General features: G+C 47.8%; 9 protein-coding genes and 1 pseudogene across 9 annotated transcripts, besides 9 other annotated features; 9 read left to right on the plus strand and 1 right to left on the minus strand.

The window, feature by feature from the left end:
- The first annotated feature begins 1 nt into the window (after position 1).
- Positions 2-29: a microsatellite.
- Positions 30-198: 169 nt separating this feature from the next.
- TraAM80_01108 (uncharacterized protein) lies at positions 199-3,183 on the plus strand (the record flags this gene model as incomplete). Its single annotated transcript, XM_029378162.1, has 1 exon — positions 199-3,183. One exon carries the CDS (start codon positions 199-201, stop codon positions 3,181-3,183), a length of 2,985 nt encoding a protein of 994 aa, XP_029242012.1.
- A 431-nt stretch (positions 3,184-3,614) lies between these two features.
- TraAM80_01109 (uncharacterized protein) lies at positions 3,615-7,160 on the plus strand (the record flags this gene model as incomplete). Its single annotated transcript, XM_029378163.1, has 1 exon — positions 3,615-7,160. One exon carries the CDS (start codon positions 3,615-3,617, stop codon positions 7,158-7,160), a length of 3,546 nt encoding a protein of 1,181 aa, XP_029242013.1.
- Positions 7,161-7,177: 17 nt separating this feature from the next.
- TraAM80_01110 (uncharacterized protein) lies at positions 7,178-8,560 on the plus strand (the record flags this gene model as incomplete). Its single annotated transcript, XM_029378164.1, has 1 exon — positions 7,178-8,560. The coding sequence occupies one exon, from the start codon at positions 7,178-7,180 to the stop codon at positions 8,558-8,560; it is 1,383 nt and encodes a 460-aa protein (XP_029242014.1).
- A 304-nt stretch (positions 8,561-8,864) lies between these two features.
- On the plus strand, positions 8,865-9,395 carry TraAM80_01111 (uncharacterized protein; the record flags this gene model as incomplete). The annotated part of the gene is made up of 1 exon (XM_029378165.1): positions 8,865-9,395. The coding sequence occupies one exon, from the start codon at positions 8,865-8,867 to the stop codon at positions 9,393-9,395; it is 531 nt and encodes a 176-aa protein (XP_029242015.1).
- Positions 9,396-9,739: 344 nt separating this feature from the next.
- Positions 9,740-9,776: a microsatellite.
- Positions 9,777-9,902: 126 nt separating this feature from the next.
- Positions 9,903-9,935: a microsatellite.
- A 138-nt stretch (positions 9,936-10,073) lies between these two features.
- On the plus strand, positions 10,074-12,179 carry TraAM80_01112 (putative TPR-repeat protein; the record flags this gene model as incomplete). Its single annotated transcript, XM_029378166.1, has 1 exon — positions 10,074-12,179. One exon carries the CDS (start codon positions 10,074-10,076, stop codon positions 12,177-12,179), a length of 2,106 nt encoding a protein of 701 aa, XP_029242016.1.
- Positions 12,180-12,433: 254 nt separating this feature from the next.
- Positions 12,434-12,468: a microsatellite.
- Positions 12,469-13,140: 672 nt separating this feature from the next.
- Positions 13,141-13,205: a sequence feature (A-rich).
- Positions 13,206-13,458: 253 nt separating this feature from the next.
- Positions 13,459-13,497: a sequence feature (GA-rich).
- A 285-nt stretch (positions 13,498-13,782) lies between these two features.
- On the plus strand, positions 13,783-15,276 carry TraAM80_01113 (putative dolichyl-P-Man:GDP-Man1GlcNAc2-PP-dolichyl alpha-1,3-mannosyltransferase; the record flags this gene model as incomplete). The annotated part of the gene is made up of 1 exon (XM_029378167.1): positions 13,783-15,276. One exon carries the CDS (start codon positions 13,783-13,785, stop codon positions 15,274-15,276), a length of 1,494 nt encoding a protein of 497 aa, XP_029242017.1.
- A 495-nt stretch (positions 15,277-15,771) lies between these two features.
- Positions 15,772-16,893, plus strand: TraAM80_01114 (protein G6; the record flags this gene model as incomplete). The annotated part of the gene is made up of 1 exon (XM_029378168.1): positions 15,772-16,893. One exon carries the CDS (start codon positions 15,772-15,774, stop codon positions 16,891-16,893), a length of 1,122 nt encoding a protein of 373 aa, XP_029242018.1.
- Positions 16,894-17,057: 164 nt separating this feature from the next.
- Positions 17,058-17,075: a microsatellite.
- A 470-nt stretch (positions 17,076-17,545) lies between these two features.
- Positions 17,546-17,573: a microsatellite.
- Positions 17,574-18,037: 464 nt separating this feature from the next.
- TraAM80_01115 (uncharacterized protein) lies at positions 18,038-18,433 on the plus strand (the record flags this gene model as incomplete). Its single annotated transcript, XM_029378169.1, has 1 exon — positions 18,038-18,433. One exon carries the CDS (start codon positions 18,038-18,040, stop codon positions 18,431-18,433), a length of 396 nt encoding a protein of 131 aa, XP_029242019.1.
- Positions 18,434-18,852: 419 nt separating this feature from the next.
- On the minus strand, positions 18,853-19,077 carry TraAM80_01116 (hypothetical protein; annotated as a pseudogene).
- A 370-nt stretch (positions 19,078-19,447) lies between these two features.
- Positions 19,448-19,993, plus strand: TraAM80_01117 (centrin; the record flags this gene model as incomplete). Its single annotated transcript, XM_029378170.1, has 1 exon — positions 19,448-19,993. The coding sequence occupies one exon, from the start codon at positions 19,448-19,450 to the stop codon at positions 19,991-19,993; it is 546 nt and encodes a 181-aa protein (XP_029242020.1).
- Positions 19,994-20,234: 241 nt separating this feature from the next.
- Positions 20,235-20,257: a microsatellite.
- The last annotated feature ends 1 nt before the right edge of the window (position 20,258 follows it).

Consider the following 20,258-nt stretch of genomic DNA (forward strand, 5'->3'; position numbering starts at 1 on the left):
GTATATATATATATATATGTATATATATAACTTTTTTTTTTTTGCTCACTTTTTTCCCCCCCCTCCCGCCGCCACTTTTTTTTCTGTCTCAGCCTTGTGTACATCGCGCCTCTTTGCAACCAAAGCACATCCTCAGGGTGGGGGAGCAAAACTACACACAAAGGAAAGAGGGGCACATCTGGCGTTGTTTGAGTTGGCATGCGTTTCTTTGTTTTGCTTTGGGGTCTGTTGCTGGTCTATCTCAGTCTGGACGTTGGGAGAATATGCCGCGCCGCAGACGAAGCACCAATGTACAGGGTGGAGCAGCAGGTCTCCAGTGATTGGGTGACGCGGTCCATCACGTTTCTTTCCTCAGGATACGCTGTGGAGGAGGAAGTTTTATTTCAAAGTGACGTCAATCTTTGTGTCAGGGCTTTGCACGGCAGAATCCGAGGTGTTACTGCAGAACCGTGGGATAGGTACGCATCGTTACTCAACATATACGCCGTTTTTCAGCCGTCAGTGGAGTCGGGTGCGGCTTCAAAGGAAGACTTAAAGGGTGGGCGAAACAATCTTGGATGCTCGATAACCCTCACCTATCCACCTGTCGTAAGTTGTGACCTGAACGCCGTCTTCAGATTGGCAGCTTACGCCCCTGTCCAGGACCTGGTTGTGGTCTTGGTAAACCAGCCCAAGGCTGCGGTGGGCGTGGGTGGAAAATCCATTGCGATCTTCACCAACGATCCATTGTTTATGCCATTTTTTGTTATTCGTGAACTAAGCAAAGCCGTTACCTCACTAGGCTCAGAGTATGCTTTTGGAGTAGAGGATAAACATGTTGTGCAGGTACCCAACTGCGCCCCATCCATTGAGGCGGCGCGTGCAGCGTGGGGTCATTGGATAGACCAAGGGCTGGCCGATGAAACACCATTGAAAGGTTGTTTCTTTAATAATTATTACCGTCCGACTAGGCAAGATTGTATAATGCGTAATTCCTCGGTAGGCGGACTATGCGCTGTATGCAAGGAACAAGTCAACCTTGCTCTTCTTTCTGCAGACTTGGGTGATTCTACGGCACATACACGCTGCATAAGAGATACCCCCAATTTGATTTTTAATCGTTTTCAGGACCTTCAAATTCATATTGGAGAGATTGGAGGAATGACTGACATGAAGGTGGATTGGATGCTTGCGGACGGATCTATCGTGGGCACCGCCAACGATTCTCAACTGGTGATCGCCTTGGATTCTTTGCGGGGATTGCCATTACCCACAGAGATATGTGCTGTGATCACGGATAACTCCCCGTATATTCGTCCAAAATGGCGTGCGAAGCTTCTTCGACGAATAGCGTCATTTAGACTTGTTTCCGATACGTCATCTACTCCTGTTAACGTGAGAAGGTGTGGGATGTCGGAGGTGTGCAAATCGTGTCAGGGGCCTCATTGTGATGAGACTGTTCTTTCCCACCCGAATGTTATGAAATGGGCTGTGGAAGAAGATGTAAAAGTACGAAGAAACAGCTATGTGATTTTAGTTGCTGTATACAGCGGTGTTGCCATTGTTTTGCTCCTAATTGTGCTGGTGTTATATTTGCGCTGCTATTTAAGACGACCTCATGAGATATTTTTCAATCCTTGTATGGACAGAGTGAACCGCGGAGTACTTCTTATAATTTCTGTTATTATAACATGCATGTCGACGTTTACACTGGTATCAATTCCTCTCTTGGATGAGAATCATTTCATTTTCTTGAGAAAATTGTTTATTCCTTTTTTTGTAATGACGACTGTGACGTACCTGTTTTCGCTTTTGAATTTTGTGGCTGTGATTTTTCGTCTGTATATATTTACCGTAATTTGTGGTGCAGTGCTGCTGCTTATTGGGCTGTTTCACGCGGCATTGGGCGCGCTTTTGGGGCTTGCAGCAGGTTTTGTGGAGGACTTCCTAGTTGGTTACGCGGCGTCCGGATGGATGGAAACAGCACATAGCAACCCCAGTCAGATAAGTCGTGTTCAGTCTCACTTGAAATGCAGTGGATTTTTCGTCAGTTGCCTTGAAGTTGCCTCGTCTATATGTCCGGTTGGAAGTGAGAGTAACTTGCATGCCGAACCGTGTGCGACAGCCCTCCTGAAGGCTCTTTACAATATGCATACAGCTCTAACTGTGTCTATCTTCATCACGGGAGCCTTGGTTATTGTATGTGGACTCCTGGACTTTGTGTTCGTGCTGCGTTCGCTCCACCTGTCGAGGATGGGGAGGCGACGGCGGATGTACCGCAATGACCCTCACGCGGCAGTTTTGCCCTTGGTATTTGCGGAGGCAAGGAGGGCGCATCGTATGTTTTGCAGGAGTTTCAATGGTCACGGTAGAACATTGGAGGCTCAACGCGTCACTGGGTTTCTAGAAAGGGTGTTCGGCACAAAACTTAAGCCGGAGGAGAAAGGAATGCTTGAGGCTGAGGGCCCTTTTACCTTCAATGGACTCATGTCATTTTTTTTTCCTCACTTTATCACGTCACGAATGGACCCGCGTCAGTTAACACCGGAGGAGGCACACATGGCGCAAGGGGTGTTTGAACTGCAGTGCTTACAGTTCCAAAAACTCTGGAAGTTCGCCACAGCATCCGCGGCAATGTCGCCAGGGAAGCTATGCGGTCTGTTTCGTTTATACACACGTGATAACTTTGTCGTGGAACCGCAGGAATTGCTCGCGCTCATCAAGAAAGCGGCGGATACAAACTCTATAGAGGCTGCACTGTACCGGGGACTGACAACCTTCGAGCTTGAGGGGCTGCGTAATGCTTGGGCAGTGCTAAAACCAAACATTATAGGTGACTTGAATGATGAACAGATAGCTTTATTCTACCAATGGACACACCGTGATGTTCTCCGCGGGGACAACCATTTGAAGGAGTGGAAACAATCTCTGGACGTGCGTAGGCGCGGGCGCATTGGGTGGGGCGAATTCTGTTATCCCTTTGCCAAGCGTGCTCTTTTATGGAAGGCACGTGAGTTTTTGAGCAATATGGGGAAGGAGGTACCTCCAGAGCTGCTTAAAAAAGAGTTTGTACAGTGGCGATTTGGAAATACAGTGGTAAATGCTACTTTTTTGCCTTACGAAGATGAGATTCCTATTGAGCGCGTGCTCGAATATGTGTTGTCCCATGCCAAGGGCAAGCAGAGGAAACGAAAGGAATTGTGAGCGCGGGGTATAGAGAGGATGACTAATTTTTATCTTGTGTGCGTGTGTGTTTTCCGTTTGTTGGTTTACTTGCATTCTTTTCTTGTTTTTATGTTTTGTTCTCTGTTGATTAATACCACAATGTGCATACACCTTCTCCCCTTACACTCGCGATCACGCATGTGGAACACATACATGCGTGAGCACATTCATGAATTAACCCTGCCCAGGCACCCATGTTTTTTCTTCCTTGGCCCCTACGCATATGGTGTGGAGAAACGAGCCCTCTTTATAATGTGTACCTTGCTGCGGTGAATGAGACCGTGGTGCTGTGAAATAGATATTTGCCTTTTTAAAAAAAATATTATTCTGCTTTGGAGTTCCTGCGTGAAAAAAAGGTAACATAATAAGGAGAGGATACCCAAACCACAGCAACAAGTACTAGCAACTTGATGGAGACAGAGGGAGATGCGTCACCATCGTTGTTGTCGTCCCTTAGCACCAGACAATGGAGGCGGGATTGTATGGTTCTCTCCAACCAGACACAAAACCTTCTTGTTGCTATGCGCTCCAACGGAAGGTTTGGGCCAAATAGTCTCTTTGCAAATCCTGGTAAAATGGCTGAGACTTCCCTCCTACGCCAATTAAAGGCGCTTCAGCGTGAGATTATGGCACCAAATTTTGTGCGTCCTCTCCCTGAGGAAGCAATTTTGCAGCCATTCTGTGATATTTGTGCCTCTGAGGAAATGGGTGAGACAATTGTGGGTGTTGCGTTGGCGTGTTTGTCAAACCTCATTGATCTTCGATGTTCCTTTATTACAAGGAACGGTCTTGATATGATTCTACGCAGAATACATGGCGGCAAAAAGGAAGTAAACGACATTTTTCTATACGAGGTGGTACTTGGTAGAATGCTGCAGTTGTATGTGAGTTGTGCGGGTCACCCATCTGCGGCAGGTTTACCTGAGGGTTTGTATGTACAAATAGTACGACGTGCATATACGTTTGCAATACATCCGATGTTTAGTCCCCTGCTTCGGCGAACGGCTGAAGCAGCCATGAAGTCAATTGTTACATCGCTTTATACCATGATCGCGAATAATAAGCCTCATTGTCTCCCAGTTTCTGAGAAGACTGACACATCACTGAACGATGAAGCAGATGAAAAGGCAGACTGTTCTCTTACAGGAGCCGTTATGCTGCGTTACATTTGCACACTTATAAAAGGATCCGATAATGAGAATGAAACAGGACCGGAAAAACAACTCTTGGATTCAAAGAATGCATCTAAAACCGCTGCAGTGCAATTGGAGGGATTGTGTCTGGTACAGGCCATGTTGCTTGTGGTAAACGATCGTCTTTGTGACCCTGGGTGGGAGGAGCTACTTCATAGTGTGCAACATGAACTGTGTCGTGCGCTTCTCGTGACAGGGGTGAGTACTGAGAATACCATTGTTCTTTCTCAGATACTTCGAACGGTGCATATTGTGGTGAACATTGCTTCGACGCATGTGGTGCCACAGACGTTTTCTTTTATTCGAGCTCTTCACCTTGACCCCATCATGCGCATGACAGAGGAACTCCCTTCCGGCTCCTTATCGTCGGGAAAATTGGTTTCTTTGCCTTCCCTGGCGGCCTCACCGTCACTGCCTACTGGGCCTCAATTTCATCGGAGTTTAACGCAGCTGGCGGACCTCTATGAACGTCGAGAACTTTTATTGGAGAGTCTTGTAGAGTTCTGTGGAGATGCGGATTTTGCCACATTTTGCTACGCGCAGTATGACCTTTCGCGACGCTTTTTTCCTTTGTTTGATCGGCTGTGTGCAGTATTGGTGGAGAACTGTTTTTATGTGGCCAGCGATGCTGTCTCTGCTCTCCCGCGAAAGGGGGATCGTAGTGGGTCGTCTTCTGACTTTGCCTCGGAACAGTGCTTGATGCAAATGGACGCGCTTGCTTTAGCGGCAATGCATGCTCTCTTGCGTCAAACAGCCCTGAAAATTTCGAACCCGTTGCCACCTTCAGCAGAGTTGAAGTCGCTGATTAAGTCTAGACTGGAACAGAAGAAACTATTGATGAAGTTTGCTTTTCTTTTCCGACGTAACGCTATCAAGGATGGTATTCCATTTCTTCTTCAGAAGGCAACTCGGGTGTCCCCCGGGTCATCCTATCGCAATATTGCTGGAATTGGCGGGGTAAACTCGCCGGCCTTGGTACTTGCCGAACCTGCTGGTGGACGTGAGGTAGGTGCCTGTCTTTTTTATCTTAGTGATATTCTGGACAAACGTGTCTTGGGGGACTACCTTGGCGAGCTTGGCCGGGAATTGCCCGCACCAACGCCTGACGGAACGGAAGAAAGCACTGCAGCCCTTGCCGCCTGGAAGGCAAAACGGGAAACGGATCATTTACGGGCAGGAACTGTTCGTTTTTACGAAGAGCAACTGAAAGGGTTTCTACAGGAGTTTGATTATCGCAACAAATCTCTCTTACACTGCATTCGTGAGACAGCCTACCATATGTGCATGCCAGGGGAGGCGCAAAAGATTGATCGTGTCATGGAGGCGTTTGCAAAAGTGTGGGTCAAATCGAATTGTGATGCAGCAAAAGAAATTAATCCATTCCGTAGTGAGCAGGGTCCTTTTATTCTTGCCTTTTCCTTGATTATGTTGAATACGGATCAACACTCGGGTAAGATGGTAAAACCAATGCAGCGGGCAGATTTTCGGCGTGTGCATCGTGACAGTGATGGTGGTAATCGCCTTCCAGATGAGTATTTGGATCAGTTATACGACGATGTGAAGGCCCATCCAATTATTATGTCAGAAATGATTGATGTGGGTTTTACCAACGACGTCACGTGGGCGCTGGAAATGCGAGAACTTGCTCTTTCTGAGGAGGTGATCTCCACGGATGCCATATTGCGATGCTCAATGCAGGTGAAAAATTTAACTCCCAGGGACCAAGTTGTCGTTCAGGCCTTGCGTCCATTTGTGTTTTCTTCGTTGTGGAAGCATGCTCTCACGGCATTTGCCAACAGCATTTACACATGTAGTATCTCCCTTGGGCACTATCGTGTAGAGGAAAGAAATGTGGAGAACAGCGGTGCCAAAAGTGATTCTTCTTTAACTACAGCTGAAGAGGCATATAATCTGGCCCTTGATGGTCTATGCTTGCTAGCCAAGACCGCTACAGATTTTGGAACTGTGTCTGCCGTGGACCATGTTATACTAGTGCTTCTCTCACAACTCCCACTTGACATGCAAGATGCACATGGTTCATTGGTTTGTCTTGGTAACCGGGGCTACTCGTTGCGTTGTTTAGAAAAACTATTTTGTGTCCTTCGTGAGTGCCTGCTGGCGGTGACGGATGCCTGGGAAGAGTTGGGTCACTTTTTTGCTAAGTCCTTCTTGCTTGGTATTTTTGCGAGGGAATCTAATTCAGCCTCGTCAACACCCTCTGCGGCCGAAAGTACCGAGTTGTGGGAGGAACTGCGCTGTAATCCTGGGCTAGTCGGGACTGGCGTTAAGCGTACGACCTCTGAGGGTGGCTGGTTTGCGGCGTTGTGGGGCTCCTCTATTTCACCCGAACGCCTTAGGGCGCAGGAGTGCGAGGAACGACGGGCGATGGAGCGGGTCAAGGTGCTTTTTCCTGACATTGAGGAATTCCTGCGCATGATTGACGCGCTTGAAGAGAAGCCCAACTGGAACTTTTTTTGTGCCTTGTGCGAGGAGGCTACAATGAAAAGCAAAGGGGCTGCTGATAGTTATGCAGCCTCCTATACGATGATTCTCATCACGGAAGTTGCCATCCGCCGTTCACGGGATAGCTGTGTACTGGAGCGCTACGTGAAATTGTGTCATCAGGTCACAGCAAACATCTTTGCTATTTTTGACCAGCCGAACCCCACGCATTCATGCAGCACTATAAACAAAAAAACAATAATGGTAGCAGCAATAATCACAATAGCAGTGCTCGTGAGGTTGCTGAAGACTTTTCAGTGACTGAGCTTGGTCAATCGATGCCTGCTGAAGCCTACGAGTATTGGGTGTCTCTGGCAACCCGCGTGGTAAAGGCATTACTCAGGGCCCTAAAATATTTTTTACATAATGATCAGCAGCAGGAGATGGGGCTACGAATTTTGTGTCTACTTGCCGCTGCCCCTTTCAAGGTGTTTACAGCTGCAGTGGCTCCTTTACTCTCTGGTACCTTGCTGGAGTTACTCACTGAGCCGCAATATCTACCGCATGTACTAGGTCATTCACTCTTAGGGATGCTATTAAACGCACTGTGCACAATGGCAACTGCATGTGGTCATCCCCTTGTGCAGCAGCAAACGAGGAAAGCACTATCGACTATAGTGAAACAGGAGCGTTATAGCATTCTGCAAGATGGTGAGAATGTTGTACATGCCTTGGTAATTTGTGCCCTTGCGTTACCAGGTGAACGCGAAGTAGCCGTCAGAGCAGGAGTGCATTCAAGTGAGCCAGTTCAAGATGAGCCTTTGGAAAGTCTTGGGGATAACCTTACCATTATTTGTCGTCGTCTAGTCGCCATTCATGTTTTAGGAGGCACCACGAATGAGGATGCGGAGTGGCATCGTGGGTGGATTGCTTCACTCCGTGGTCTCTGTGCCTTGGTAGTGTTATCGCGCCAGTACCGCGATAGAAGTGAAGCTCTGTTATGCCTGCAGCGTTGCTTGCTAGACTCGGATATTGAACAACTACCCGTCACGGCCATTTCTATGCTTTACGAAGATATTGTTTTTCCACTTACTGAACAAATTTGTGCTCCATCCCCTACGGTGGCATCCACGCCGTCAGAGAGTGGTCGGACGCCTGATGATGTTGCCGTGAATCCGACTTTACCCCATACGTTTGTGACAAGTCTTTTGAGCTCATTTGCACCACAACCGACAACAAAGTCTGGGATAGGGGGTTTGGCAGGCCCATCCAATTCTACGAAGGAAAGAAATCAACAGGTTGCTATTGATTTGAAGTGTCGTGTTGTTGGTCTACTGCCCAAAGTCTTTTTGCATTACGTGAAATCCCTTGGGGAAACGCCAGAGGTGTTACAAGAACTGTGGCAACGTATCTTGGGTACTCTTTATGCTCTTTACACCACTCCGACACAGAATGCCTCTAATACCATGCCGTCTGATGCCCAAGACACGAAATGGATGGGGCGCGGAGGCGGTGTGACGGAGGACGAGGTCGTCCTGCGTGAGGCGATTCAAGAAACGGTAAAAAATATGATTTACGTGCTTGCAGCGACCCTCTCTGAACCTGCGTGTGAAAAGGCCATGCAACAGACCCCATATTTCTGGACATCCACCAAGAATTTGTTGCGTACCTTTGATTTTGCTGAGCCTCTTCTTGCCTACATTGATACGCTTGATCATTGAGAAATAATTTATTTTATTCTCTTTGATTTGGCCTGAAAATCCTGACAAATTGAAATAATCGATGCCCCCCCCCCCCCCCCTCGAGCGTTTTATCTTTATGGTAAATAGAGAGAGGTGTGAGGGTATCTAGGGAATTGAGAGAGGGAGTGTGTGCGTGTGTGTTTGCAAGGGCGAGAAGTATGGAGAAATGGTACGCTTGATTTTGTTGACTACCTCTTCCTCCGTCCTTCGCCTCCACCCCCGTTATTATTATTATTTTTTTTTTGGCGTTGTCGCTACTTTAACAGGTGCACCTCCGGTCGTGATGATGGGTAGTCGAGGCATAAGGGAGACCATTCAAGTAGAGTCTCTTGTGACTCTTGGCGACAAGTACCGCGTTCTGGCTCCTAGTTGCTCGCTTCGCGAGCATCTTACCGACAGCTACTGGTGCTCCGCGATGGAGGAGGTCTGCGAAGGCAAACTTATAGGTGTAGCCGTGCGTTACACTGGGCAAAATCTTGTCCTGATGCAGTTCATCCCGAAACAGGTTTCGCCTGCTGGCTATCGTTACCCCGTATCTATGTCTATTCCTGTGGAGTACCTGGTGCCTGTGGCGAACCGTCTTAGCACAGAAAGTCCGTCGATGGCAGGTAGCTTTCATTCTTCCCCTGAACTATCGGAAGGCACGGCGCACACAGATGGCGTCACCCGATTGTGTGTTGTTTGTGGGAGGTACAATGTTCCGGGTATGGTGCTACGTCGCCACGGCTATAAGTGCAGGGAATGCGTGGGGAAAAAATCGATCACAAACTTGCGCACTGAAGTTTCCCGTGCCAAGGAAGAAGTCAATTTCTAAGCAGGGTCAAAGATTGAGTGGAGTGAGTTTTCATGTGGCGTGACAGTGGAAAACAGTGCGAACAAGCGAGCAAACAATAAGGAAGAGAAACTGAATTGGGGTGGGTTGAGGTTAAAAGTATGGAGGAAAAGTGATTCTGTTCGAGTCTCCGTAAAGGAAGGACCGAACAGAGGGGATGGAATACATTGATGGACTGTCTCCGTCACTATTCCTTTGGTAGTCACGGTACATCCTTTGTTTTACACAAAGATATGTATAGATTAGGACGGTGTGGTCTCTTCATGCATACGTATGCGTGTATATCTTGTCAGTACTTACTCAATTGCTTGTATTTACTTCGCTACTTTTTTTTGCTGGTTTGCTGTTTTTTTTTTTTTTGTTGGTTCCGCGACTCGACAGCGGGGAAATCTGTCATACATTGCTGATAGACATCGTAAAATAACAAATTTAACAGCAGCAACAACAAGAACGAATACAAAATTATGCGACTCATATTGTTGTGTACTAGTGCTGTTTGTAGCGTGTGTGTGTGTGTGTGTGCTTTGAATCTTTTTTTTTTTGTTGTTATGCTTCAAGACTGCAGAGCCGTCGCTGTATCTTTATCTCTTCCCAGGTTTGGTTTGGTTTCCTCGCATAGGTGCGTTTTTGCCACAACTTTCCCTCAGACTGTGCCTGCGAATGGAGGCAGCACTGAAGGGAGAAACACTTCAAACCGGAACATCCTCATCCTCATCGTCGTTTGCGTCGCATGTAAACTCGCCCAACAAGCGGCATGTCCCCGAGAATGTGGTAATCAAGTCGTTCCCATTCGCTCGCTCCAACGCTTTCCCGAGCGACGTGGAATCGCCGAGCGCAACGTGGCTTGATAGATTTATGTCCACGTATTTTTTGTGTGAGTTGTGCCACAAGGTTGTGGTGGATCCCGTGCAAATTCTGCCAAGTGTCATGATGACGTGTAGAAAGTGTGCGCTTTCGCGGCAAGTTTCCACTGACGCCTTGGCAGAGTTGCCACTGGGTGTGGTGCAGGCGATTGAGGAAATGTACGAAACTCACAGAAGTCATCAAAAAAGCCATGTGCCCAATTCACCGGAGGCAGGGATGGTAAGTCGCGCCGGGGATGAGTCCATTGCGGGCCGGCGTATTGTACGAGTCAAACGCGACGATGCAATCCCAGGAGGCAAGATGGCACGACACGTGACTCCACATGCAGCAACTGCAGACTCTGTCAAGGCGGCTAAGTCAACTGTCTTTTCTCAGGAGCTTTGGGATACCGACGAGGAGGAGTTTCGTCAACGTGAAGCAATAAATGCAAAGGAGGCAAGCGAACGTTTGGAGTTACTGAAGAAGCATTCTGCGTTTGTGCGTTCCATTAAAGGCCGTAGTAGAGATAGCAGTAAGGCATTGAAGGCGGAAGCAGACGCTACATACGAAAAAGCGGAGTATACTCTGGCACTAGAATTGTACTCAAAAGCCATTGAGCAACAGCCCCTTGACCGCTTGACGCGTCTCAGTGCGCTGCACGGGAATCGAAGTTCTGCGTACTTCATGGCGCAACGCTACAGTGATTGCATTTCAGACTGTCTTAAAGCGATATCTCTAGAGCCTGGTAATGTCCGCATGTATACAAGGGCAGCGAAAGCGGCAGCAGTTATGGGAGATATGGCCCGTGCGGTTGCTCAAATGGAAACAATTCCAGAAAACTTGATGACAGATAGCGTACATGCTAAGAGGAAAAACTACAAGAGCGGACTTGAGTTGCTTCAACGCGCGGAGCGTGCCTTTGGAACACCCGAGGGAGATGAAATTTGGCTCATGTTGGTTGCCCAGTTCAGTGATACGATTCCATTTCGCTTGCGCTACGCTGAGTCGTTATTTAAGCAGAAACGTTATCTAAAAGCGGTAGATGCGTTAGAAGCGGTGTCATCCTCTCGTCGCTCACCAAAGCTGTGGTACATGATGGCAAAATGTTTGTACCTATCCGGGTTTGAGCACTTTGAACGGGCGCGTCTGTGCCTTGTCGATGTCCAACAGCTGGACGAGAATTGTGCCAAGTTACTGAAGCTGATCAACGTGGTGGACGAAGGTAAGCAAAAGGGTAACCAACTCTTTCAACAGAAAAAATTTGCAGCGGCCGTAGATCATTACACGTCTGCGATTAACGCTGCTCAGAGTAATAACCAAATCCTGCGCATCTTATACTGCAATCGTGCTGCAGCCCACAAGGAGCTGGGAAAATATCGAGAGGGTATTGAGGACTGCACAAACGCCATTCAACTCGATCCAGAGTTCTCGAAGGCATATGCCCGTCGTGCACGTTGTCATCAACAACTTAGCAACTTCGTGGCCGCTACTCGCGACTTTAAAAGTGCCATACAATACGATCCGAGCGACCATGAACTAGCGCGTGAGCTGCGTAACTGTGAACACGGCTTGACGAAGGAGGCAGAGCGTGAGAAAGATTACTACTATGTCCTGGGTGTGAGCCGTAACAGCAGCGAACGTGAAATTAAGCTGAAGTATCGCGAACTTTCCCTTCGTTGGCACCCTGATAAGTGTGTGGGGCTTCCAGACGAAGAACGGGTGCAGGCAGAACGCAAGTTTAAAATCATTGGTGAAGCCCATTCAACACTTATTGATCCTGTGAAGCGGCGTGAATACGAACTTAAGCTGGACCGCGAGCGCATGACACGTTTGGGTACATTTGCCGGATTTGGCACGCATAGCGGTGACACTTTCCGTGGACAGGCAAATCGCTATCGGTCTGGTCCAAGCGGCTTTTGGTGAGACAAGAGGGGGTGGACGAGTGCATATACGTATATGTATTTATATATCTCACGAGAAGCTAGGAGCGACACAACGCAACATGAATGAAAAGATAAAAATAGAAGAAGGAGAGGAAAAACAAAACAAAGCATAATTAGTATGCGTGCAGGAGAAAACACAATTTCAATTTAGAGGAAACGGTGATACATGAATCTCTCGTGTTATGGGTATCCGTAGTGCTACCGAGTTAAAGAAAAAAAAATTGTTTTTTTTTTTTGCTGTCACTATTGCCGTTGTTATTGCTGCTGCTTCCTTCTCACCACCACACGGCCATGGCGTCAGATTCAAATACGGGCACACCAAAATACGCGCACATCATATTTCGCCTTATTTTGGGTTTCCTCTCGTTGTTTTGCAGTTCTCCTTCTTACTGGTGCCTCTTTTGTATAGGGACCTCCTGAACGTCCCCACCTTCCACGTTGCACCGTTTTTATCGTATATCTCTCTTCCGGAGTAATTTTGTTTTTGTTTTTATGCGGGCCGTCGATGCTTTTCCTTTTTGAGTGCAGGGAACGCATGTGTGGGGGATCGTATGGAAAAACGCGTGGGTAAACGGGGGTGGGGCCTCTGGGGGCTGTTTGCGGAAATTTTGTCGTGCAGTGTGTGCGCTACGTGCGAGTGATGCTCAGCTTGACTTCAAAGCTGCGCTGACACCACTGAGTACGGCCTGCAGGTTTCTCTCTTTGCCCCTGCGTCTACAGCCGCTCGCATGTTGTTGTTTTTTTTTTGCACGGGTTGCTGTAGATCTGGGTGCATGCCACTTCTGTGTGAACTTTGCTCCTCGCGTCTTCCGTGAATGCGGGGGTCCAAAGAAAGAAAAGTTTGGCGGGGAATAACTAAAAAAAGGGGGTTGGAGTGACACCTTCATGAAATAAAAGACCTTGGTGACGGAAGTCGATGTGGGGAAAGCGAGAGGACCCTCAAAGGAAAGAGCAACAGAAAAAAGAACAGGCGTCAAGTAATAATTTAAAAAGAAAAAAAAAGAAAAACACGTGTAGACTGAGCATGCGTGAGTGTATTGCACTTTTTTTTTTTTGATGTTTCTGTTGTTGTCGTTGGTTGCCTTCCTCTTTGGTTCTCTAGTTATGTGTGGAGTTGGGTTTTGTTTTGGACATTAGAAAAGAAGAAGATGTAACCGCGGCACAAGCGATGTTCCCTTCCCCCTTCCGTCTCTATCTTTCTCTCACTCACGCACTCTCATTTGTCATTTGTACATATATAAATAACAACTAAGAGAAAAGAGGTAGGGGGAGGGAGGGAGGAAGGGAAGGAGAGAGGGGGAAAGTATACGGAACAAAGAAAGTACTTTGCGAGCAATCGTGTTTTTGTTACTCATCCTCTCCTTACAAAGCCTTCCCACTGCTGTGTCGCTTCCAGTGGAGCAGGAGGGTATTGTAGAGAACAGTTAGCGCCCTAATGAAGTCACTCGATGCGCCTTTTTTTCCCCCTTTTTTTTATTCATTTTGGAAGGGCTGGTAGTTCTTTTTGCATTATTATTTTGTGTTCGTTGTAGGCGTACGAGCAGTAAACCACGACAATGACTAATTCATTTTTTGCGCCCGTGATGCTCAGCTTTGGCTGGTGCATTTTATTATGTGGAATTATTTTTCTGCTGCGCCTGCGGGGCATTGAGGCCGCACTACGTCGCTTGAGGTCTGACGCGATAGAGCAACGAAACCCAACGGACGTGGCCTTGCAAAAGGATGCCAAGCGACCATTGCAGGTGGTGATTCTCCACCCTGACCTTGGCATTGGTGGGGCAGAGCGACTGATCATCGACGCGGCGGTGGCGCTACAAAAACACCAGCACGTTACCCCGATCAGTGTCACTATTGTAACAAATCACCATGATCCGAAGCGTGCATTTCCGGAGACCGTGGACGGCACCGTAAAGGTGGTGGTGAGTGGAGCATGGCTACCAGATCACTTTCTAGGACGCGCGAAGGTCTTTTGCGCAGTGCTTCGGATGACCTGGGCTGCCTTAATGGTCAGTTACTACTACCCTGACACGGACTGTATTTTTGTGGATCAAGTGGCCGCCGTGTTACCCTTGTTGCGCTGGATCGGGGTGTTTGTCCCATGCCTCTTTTATTGCCACTTCCCTGATCAGTGCTGCGACGCGAACCGCGAGGCGGATGGACGTTTTCTGAAGTCCATTTGGAAGGTACACAAATTATATCGGCTTTTTTTTGATAGGTTGGAGTCGCGGGCGATGTGCTTTGCTGACTGCATTGCGTCAAACTCAAAGTTTAGCAGAGAGGTGACGGTGAGGGTATTTCCGCAGCTTGAGTCAGTGATTGACGCAGAGGCAGATATCTTTTATCCTCCCGTTTCATGGGCGGCCAAGGTTGCCTCCACCGACGTGATTTCTGACATGGAGGATGATGAAGTGGCGACGCTGCGTAGACAACTGGAAAATCGAAGTGTGGTGCTCAGCATCAACCGTTATGAGCGGAAGAAAAATCTTTCACTGGCAATTGAAGCTTTTTCTGATGTAGTGGCAGCGGTCTCAGATGCCACCACGAATCCACCACTTCTTGTCATCGCCGGCGGCTACGATGCCCGCTTAAAGGAGAACGTGGAATACCTGAAGGAGCTGCAGGAGTTGGCGGCGCGCCACCACCTTACGGAGGATCAGGTTCTGTTTCTACAAAACATAGCTGATACGACCAAAGCGTATCTTTTGTCGAAGTGCTGCTGCATTGTCTATACACCGGCGATGGAACATTTTGGAATTGTGCCTACGGAGGGGATGGTGTGTGCCAAGCCTATCGTCGCTGTGAATCAGGGCGGTCCATGCGAGAGCGTCGGTGAGGGTGGGACGCTGTGTGATCCCACACCGGAGGCATTTGCGTCGGCTATAAAGGCGTATGTGACAGATGAGGAACTGGCAAAACGTGTGGGTGCAGCTGGACGACAACGTGCATTGCGGCTCTTTGGTATGGATGTCTTTGGTGAGAAGCTGGCAAGAAGACTGGTGACCTTATGGACAGCGAAGAACGAGCAGCTTAATTCAATGCAAGGCGGGGGGAAGGCTCAGAGTCAAAAAAGTAAATAGCACAAATAAATAATAAAATGATGAAGCATAAAACGTATTAAAAAAAAAAGCAACAATAACAACTCGCGACGCTGATAACCTTACTTGTCTAGAAACGAGAAATTGGCTCAGATGTATGCGTCTTGTCATTTCTCTCTTTTTTTTTTTCTTCTTTTGAGAAGCGAGGAGGAGATGGGTGAAGTGATGTTAGCTTTGGTCGTTTGTCCTGAGTTTTGTCACTGTTTTTTTTTTCCTTTTGTTTTCACTCACTCTCTCATGATTTGTTGCTCGCAAGTATGCATGTGTAAATATGTCTGCTCCAACGCTGTTTTTACCCTTTTGAGTTGTTTGGTGCTTTTTTTGCCACCTGCTCTCTTCCTTCTTTTTTTCTAGATTTTTTTTTTTATTCTGCGTTTTTTTGTGGTTCCTGCTTTTTTGGCACTCACTCACGTACATCCGGCCCCATTTTATTCTCCTGGCCTGGTCAGTATCGCGTTCTCGTTGAGTTGTGTGGCAATGCAGGGTGGACTTGGTGAGATCCTTCCCCTGATTCCGGCGTCGGTGCGTTCCTCAATTCTTGCCGATGCGTCGTGCAAAGAGGTTTGGTTTTGCGTCCCACCTTCACACGAGGTTATTTCTGTGGATGACCTTCGCTCCTCACCTAGCTCTGCTTTTGCTTCAAAGGTTGACACAACAGAGTGGCAACTTGTTTACGATGTGATGCGGGTGCATCATGGCGGCGTTATGTTTGAGCGAGATCATGTTCGTCGCATCTATGAGAGTTCTGTGTTTGCGGTTTCTTCGAAGCCTCTCAGCAATAAGGCAAAGCTGCGGTTCCCTGTTGAGACTGTGACGGAAAGCATTCGTCGTTACATTAGTAACCAACATGAGGGGAAAGGTGATATAAATCTCAAGTTTTTGGCTTGGCTGCCGTCCTCTTCTAACAGTTTGGGCAATGAGGCGGAATGGCAGAAATTATTGTGTGATATTCCCTACGCGCTGTATTTTGTAAAGTCCTTCTTCCCCCCAGATACATGGTATGCAGAGGGGACTCGACTTGCGCTTTTATACAATGCCCAGCGACATACTCCAAATGCAAAGATTGTTCAGGCGCCTCTCCGTTTACGTGCGAAGGAACTCCAAGAGAGCAGCGCTGCGTACGAGGTGCTGCTTGTGTGGGATAAGGCCGCACATTATCTCGTTCCGGAGGGTTCCCGTTCAAATTATCTCCTGATCACAAAGGACGATCGTCTGCTCTGTTCGCTGGAGGAGAATATACTTTCTGGCATTACGCTCCGAGCTGTGAAAAGAGCCGCCACCGCTGCCGGACTAACGTCCATCGAACACTGCCCACTATACGTTGGCGACCTCTGCACAGCAAAGGCGATTGCCATGTTAGGGACAAGTCCTGGCGTTCTTCCTGTTCGGGAAATTCAAATGTACTATGATGAGGAGAGTAAACTGAATTTTATTTCTGCTTTGGACGAGTATGAGCAGTGCGGAAAGGGGAGGGGGGGCTCTCTTCTGCTGCAAAGAGAGAAAATTTTGTCCAACGGCGGACTGCTGGAGCTGCATAGTGCCCAAAACATGACTTTGGAGCAACTACGCGAAGCATACAATGCGGAAGCCTTCCACTGACCCTCCGCGGTGAAAAGATACTCAAGACAAAATTTAGCCCAAACAAGGAAGAAAAAGCTGGGTTGGGCACCACCACCAAAAGGAATTTGACAGGCATGGTATAAAACGCAGCAGAAGAGAATGTGGTTTATGCAGTAGTGTGAAAAAAACGAAAGGATTAGCTTGGGGGGGGGGGGGGGGGGTGATAAAGCGTGTCGGGGAGTTTTAGAATAATGTTTTTTTTTTGTTGTTTTTGCTGTGGGTGGGTGGGTGGGGAGTTGAGAGTTGTGCGCATATACGCAGGTGTGTATGTTAGGCTGTTTAGTTATTACTTATTATTTTTAAGATTTTGTTTGTGTGGATTTTGGATTTGACTCGAACATAACAACTTTGGAGTGGTTCGAGGAGACTTAGTCCTCGGCAGGTACAACTCTATTTGCGCAGCTGCGTATGTTTCCCATGGATGTGTACACGCAACCCCGCAGTTGTCTTTGTTTGTCTTGGGACGGGAGACCATGCACAGTACACGTACAACAGCAACAACACCTCCGCCAGATCAACGAGAGACAAACACTCCTACACATTTGAAATAATATAAAAACAAGAGGAATAGAGCTGGATAGCCATAAAGAAGTGCTGAGTGGACGAAGAGGGGGTTTTCCTGCATTCTAGGATATATATATATATATATATATATGTATGCATAATTAGTGATGTAGTGAGCGGAGGGTAAGTGATCTGCAGGGGAAGCGGATTGGGTTGGATGATGATGCGTCAGTCGCGTCGCCTTCTCATGATGGAGGGGGAGCGAAAGTTCACCTTTCCTGGCACCCCCGCACCACACTCGACTGGTGGAGTTCTATTCTATGGTAATATTTATGCTGGTCGTGTGGACACGCAAAATTATGTGCCACCTATGCAGGACGGCTCAGGTCTTATCAAGCCAAAGTCTAGTCGCTGGGATGATCCATAGGTGCGTGCCAAGATGGAGCGTTGCCCATACTTTACCCTATGCGATCAGGTTTTGTGGCATAACATGGATCCCACGTATCTTGATCCCGGGCTTCTCACCGCGTAGGAGCATCAATTGTTGCTTCTTTTTAGTTGTGCCTACTCTGAAAAATGGAAAGCCATACATCTGAGTCCTCCCAATGCACTTCCGCGCATGCGCATCAAGTACTGTGCTACTCACCTTCTGGATGACATGTTAGAGTTGTTAGGCACCCCCGAAAAGGTGCGGCAGCCACTTGTGAAGGAGTTTCAACTCGACGATGCGTCTTTGATTGCCATGAACCCAGATTGCTGGGAGACGGCGTATCTTGATCCATTTAATAGAGATCACTTTTCTGGTCGTGTACTGGAATTTGCTGGCATGGACGAGCCTTTGCGTACACGGTTCTTTCTTCTCTTGCAGCAAATGCGCCGTCTCATCGTGGTACGAAAAGATACGACTGAGGACCAGCGTATTGTATTCCCGTTCACGGCGGGCGTCACGTTATTTGATCTCTACAAGCACTTGGGTCTTGACCCGTACAATGGACAAATGAAGATTTACGACTAGGTGGACCTGCAGCAGACAAAGCATCTGCTCACGCTCAAGGACGAGGACACCTACTTTGATTTGCTTGTGACAACTTTTTTCAAGGCAAATATGCGCCGTGCGACGTTGAGTGACGTTGCTGATGACACCGACAACACGGCACGCTACGCCATCACCGTTGAGCCGTGTGGTGTTGCGGAGAAACGCATCGGTCGATGGTTTTGATCTATTGATTTTGGCAGTGAAACTGTGAACGGTTGAGGGAGTGCATGTGAGCTCCCTTCGTGAAACTCCGTCACATAAATGCACAGCAGCGCAAGGAGGGATGCGGGAGATGGGGATCGTATTTCTTCCGGCTCGCACCATCCTAATGTTTCGCGCCAGAAGGGCGCATCACTCTAGCGTCCACTTTTTTTTTTTTACACGTTTCTGCGGCAATTATCTTTGCGGCACGTTTCCTTTTGTATCTTGTTTATTGGAGGACTTGTGTCTTTGTTGTTGCTGTTGTTTGCCTGTTTGCTTTTTGCCGTCGTGCCGTGATGGCTTCTCTGTTGTCTTATTGCTTCTTATTTCCCCTTTATTTTTGAGCATACCTTTGCGTTGACGACACTCACAGGAAACACCACCAGTGACTGCGGCGGGGAGTGGTAGAAGAAGGATACGAAGGGCAAACCGAAACTTTTTTCTGCAGTGCAAAAGAAGGAAAACTTACTGTAGCGGAGCTACGCAGCGGCTGTAAAGTCGTGTAGATTTGGTTGCAACAGGTGACGATACCTCTCAGCAGCCTGAAGTTGTTTGCAGCTACACCTCCGACGCATCTATTTTTTTATTCGTAGAACTGCTGCTACGCATACATATTTTCTGTGTCATCCATAGATACAGTCTTTTTTTCCCGACACGCAACTGTTAACGAAGCTTCGAGGACCTACGACTGTAGCCGCAGGGGAAAACAAAAGATAGAAAGAGGGAGGCGGAAAGAAGCAACACACATTCAGAAGAAGAAGAAAGAAAAAAAACGCCGACCGAAGAACGGGCATGTCGACAACACGTGCTGCTGGGGGTCGTCTGACGGCTCCGGTTCGTACTGCCGTTCCAGCAGCCCTGCCTCGCAAGCGTCGCTTTGAGCTGACGGATGAGCAGAGACAAGAAATTCGTGAGGCGTTCGAGCTCTTTGACTCGGACAAGAATGGGCTAATCGATGTGCATGAAATGAAGGTGAGTATGCGGGCGCTTGGATTTGACGTCAAGAAGGATGAGGTGCTACGCATGATGCAGGATTGCGCTGCGCGCGATCAACACAATCAGCCACTCATGGACTTAGCCGGTTTCACAGATCTGATGACGGAGCGATTTGCGCAGCGAGATCCACGGCAGGAGATGATCAAAGCTTTTCAATTATTTGATGAAAATAACACAGGGAAAATTTCTTTGCGTTCGTTGCGCCGTGTGGCAAGGGAACTTGGAGAAAACATGACCGACGAAGAGCTGCAGGCCATGATTGATGAATTTGATACGGATCAGGATGGAGAGATTAACCTGGACGAATTTCTCGCCATCATGTTAGAGGATGAAGATTACTAAACTCCCCACCACCGGCCGTGTGCATGGGGAAGAGGCACGAATAGACAAGCGAAACTGCATATGGTACAAATTACTCTGCTGAATTCCTCCACTCTCTTTTGAGGCAGCACGAGGAAAGCGTTGAACACGCAAATAATATCTCTCTGTGGGGTCACATATTTGTGTGCAGCTTATCTTTTACATGGACGTTTGTCTAATGAGGCTAACTCTACCTTTTTTTTTTTTTTTAGGTTTTTAGGGGTATATATATATATATATATATATT

The sequence above is a fragment of the Trypanosoma rangeli genome (assembly GCF_003719475.1).
Source record: "Trypanosoma rangeli strain AM80 chromosome Unknown Tra_15.4_contig_00022, whole genome shotgun sequence".
NCBI lineage: Eukaryota > Euglenozoa > Kinetoplastea > Trypanosomatida > Trypanosomatidae > Trypanosoma > Trypanosoma rangeli.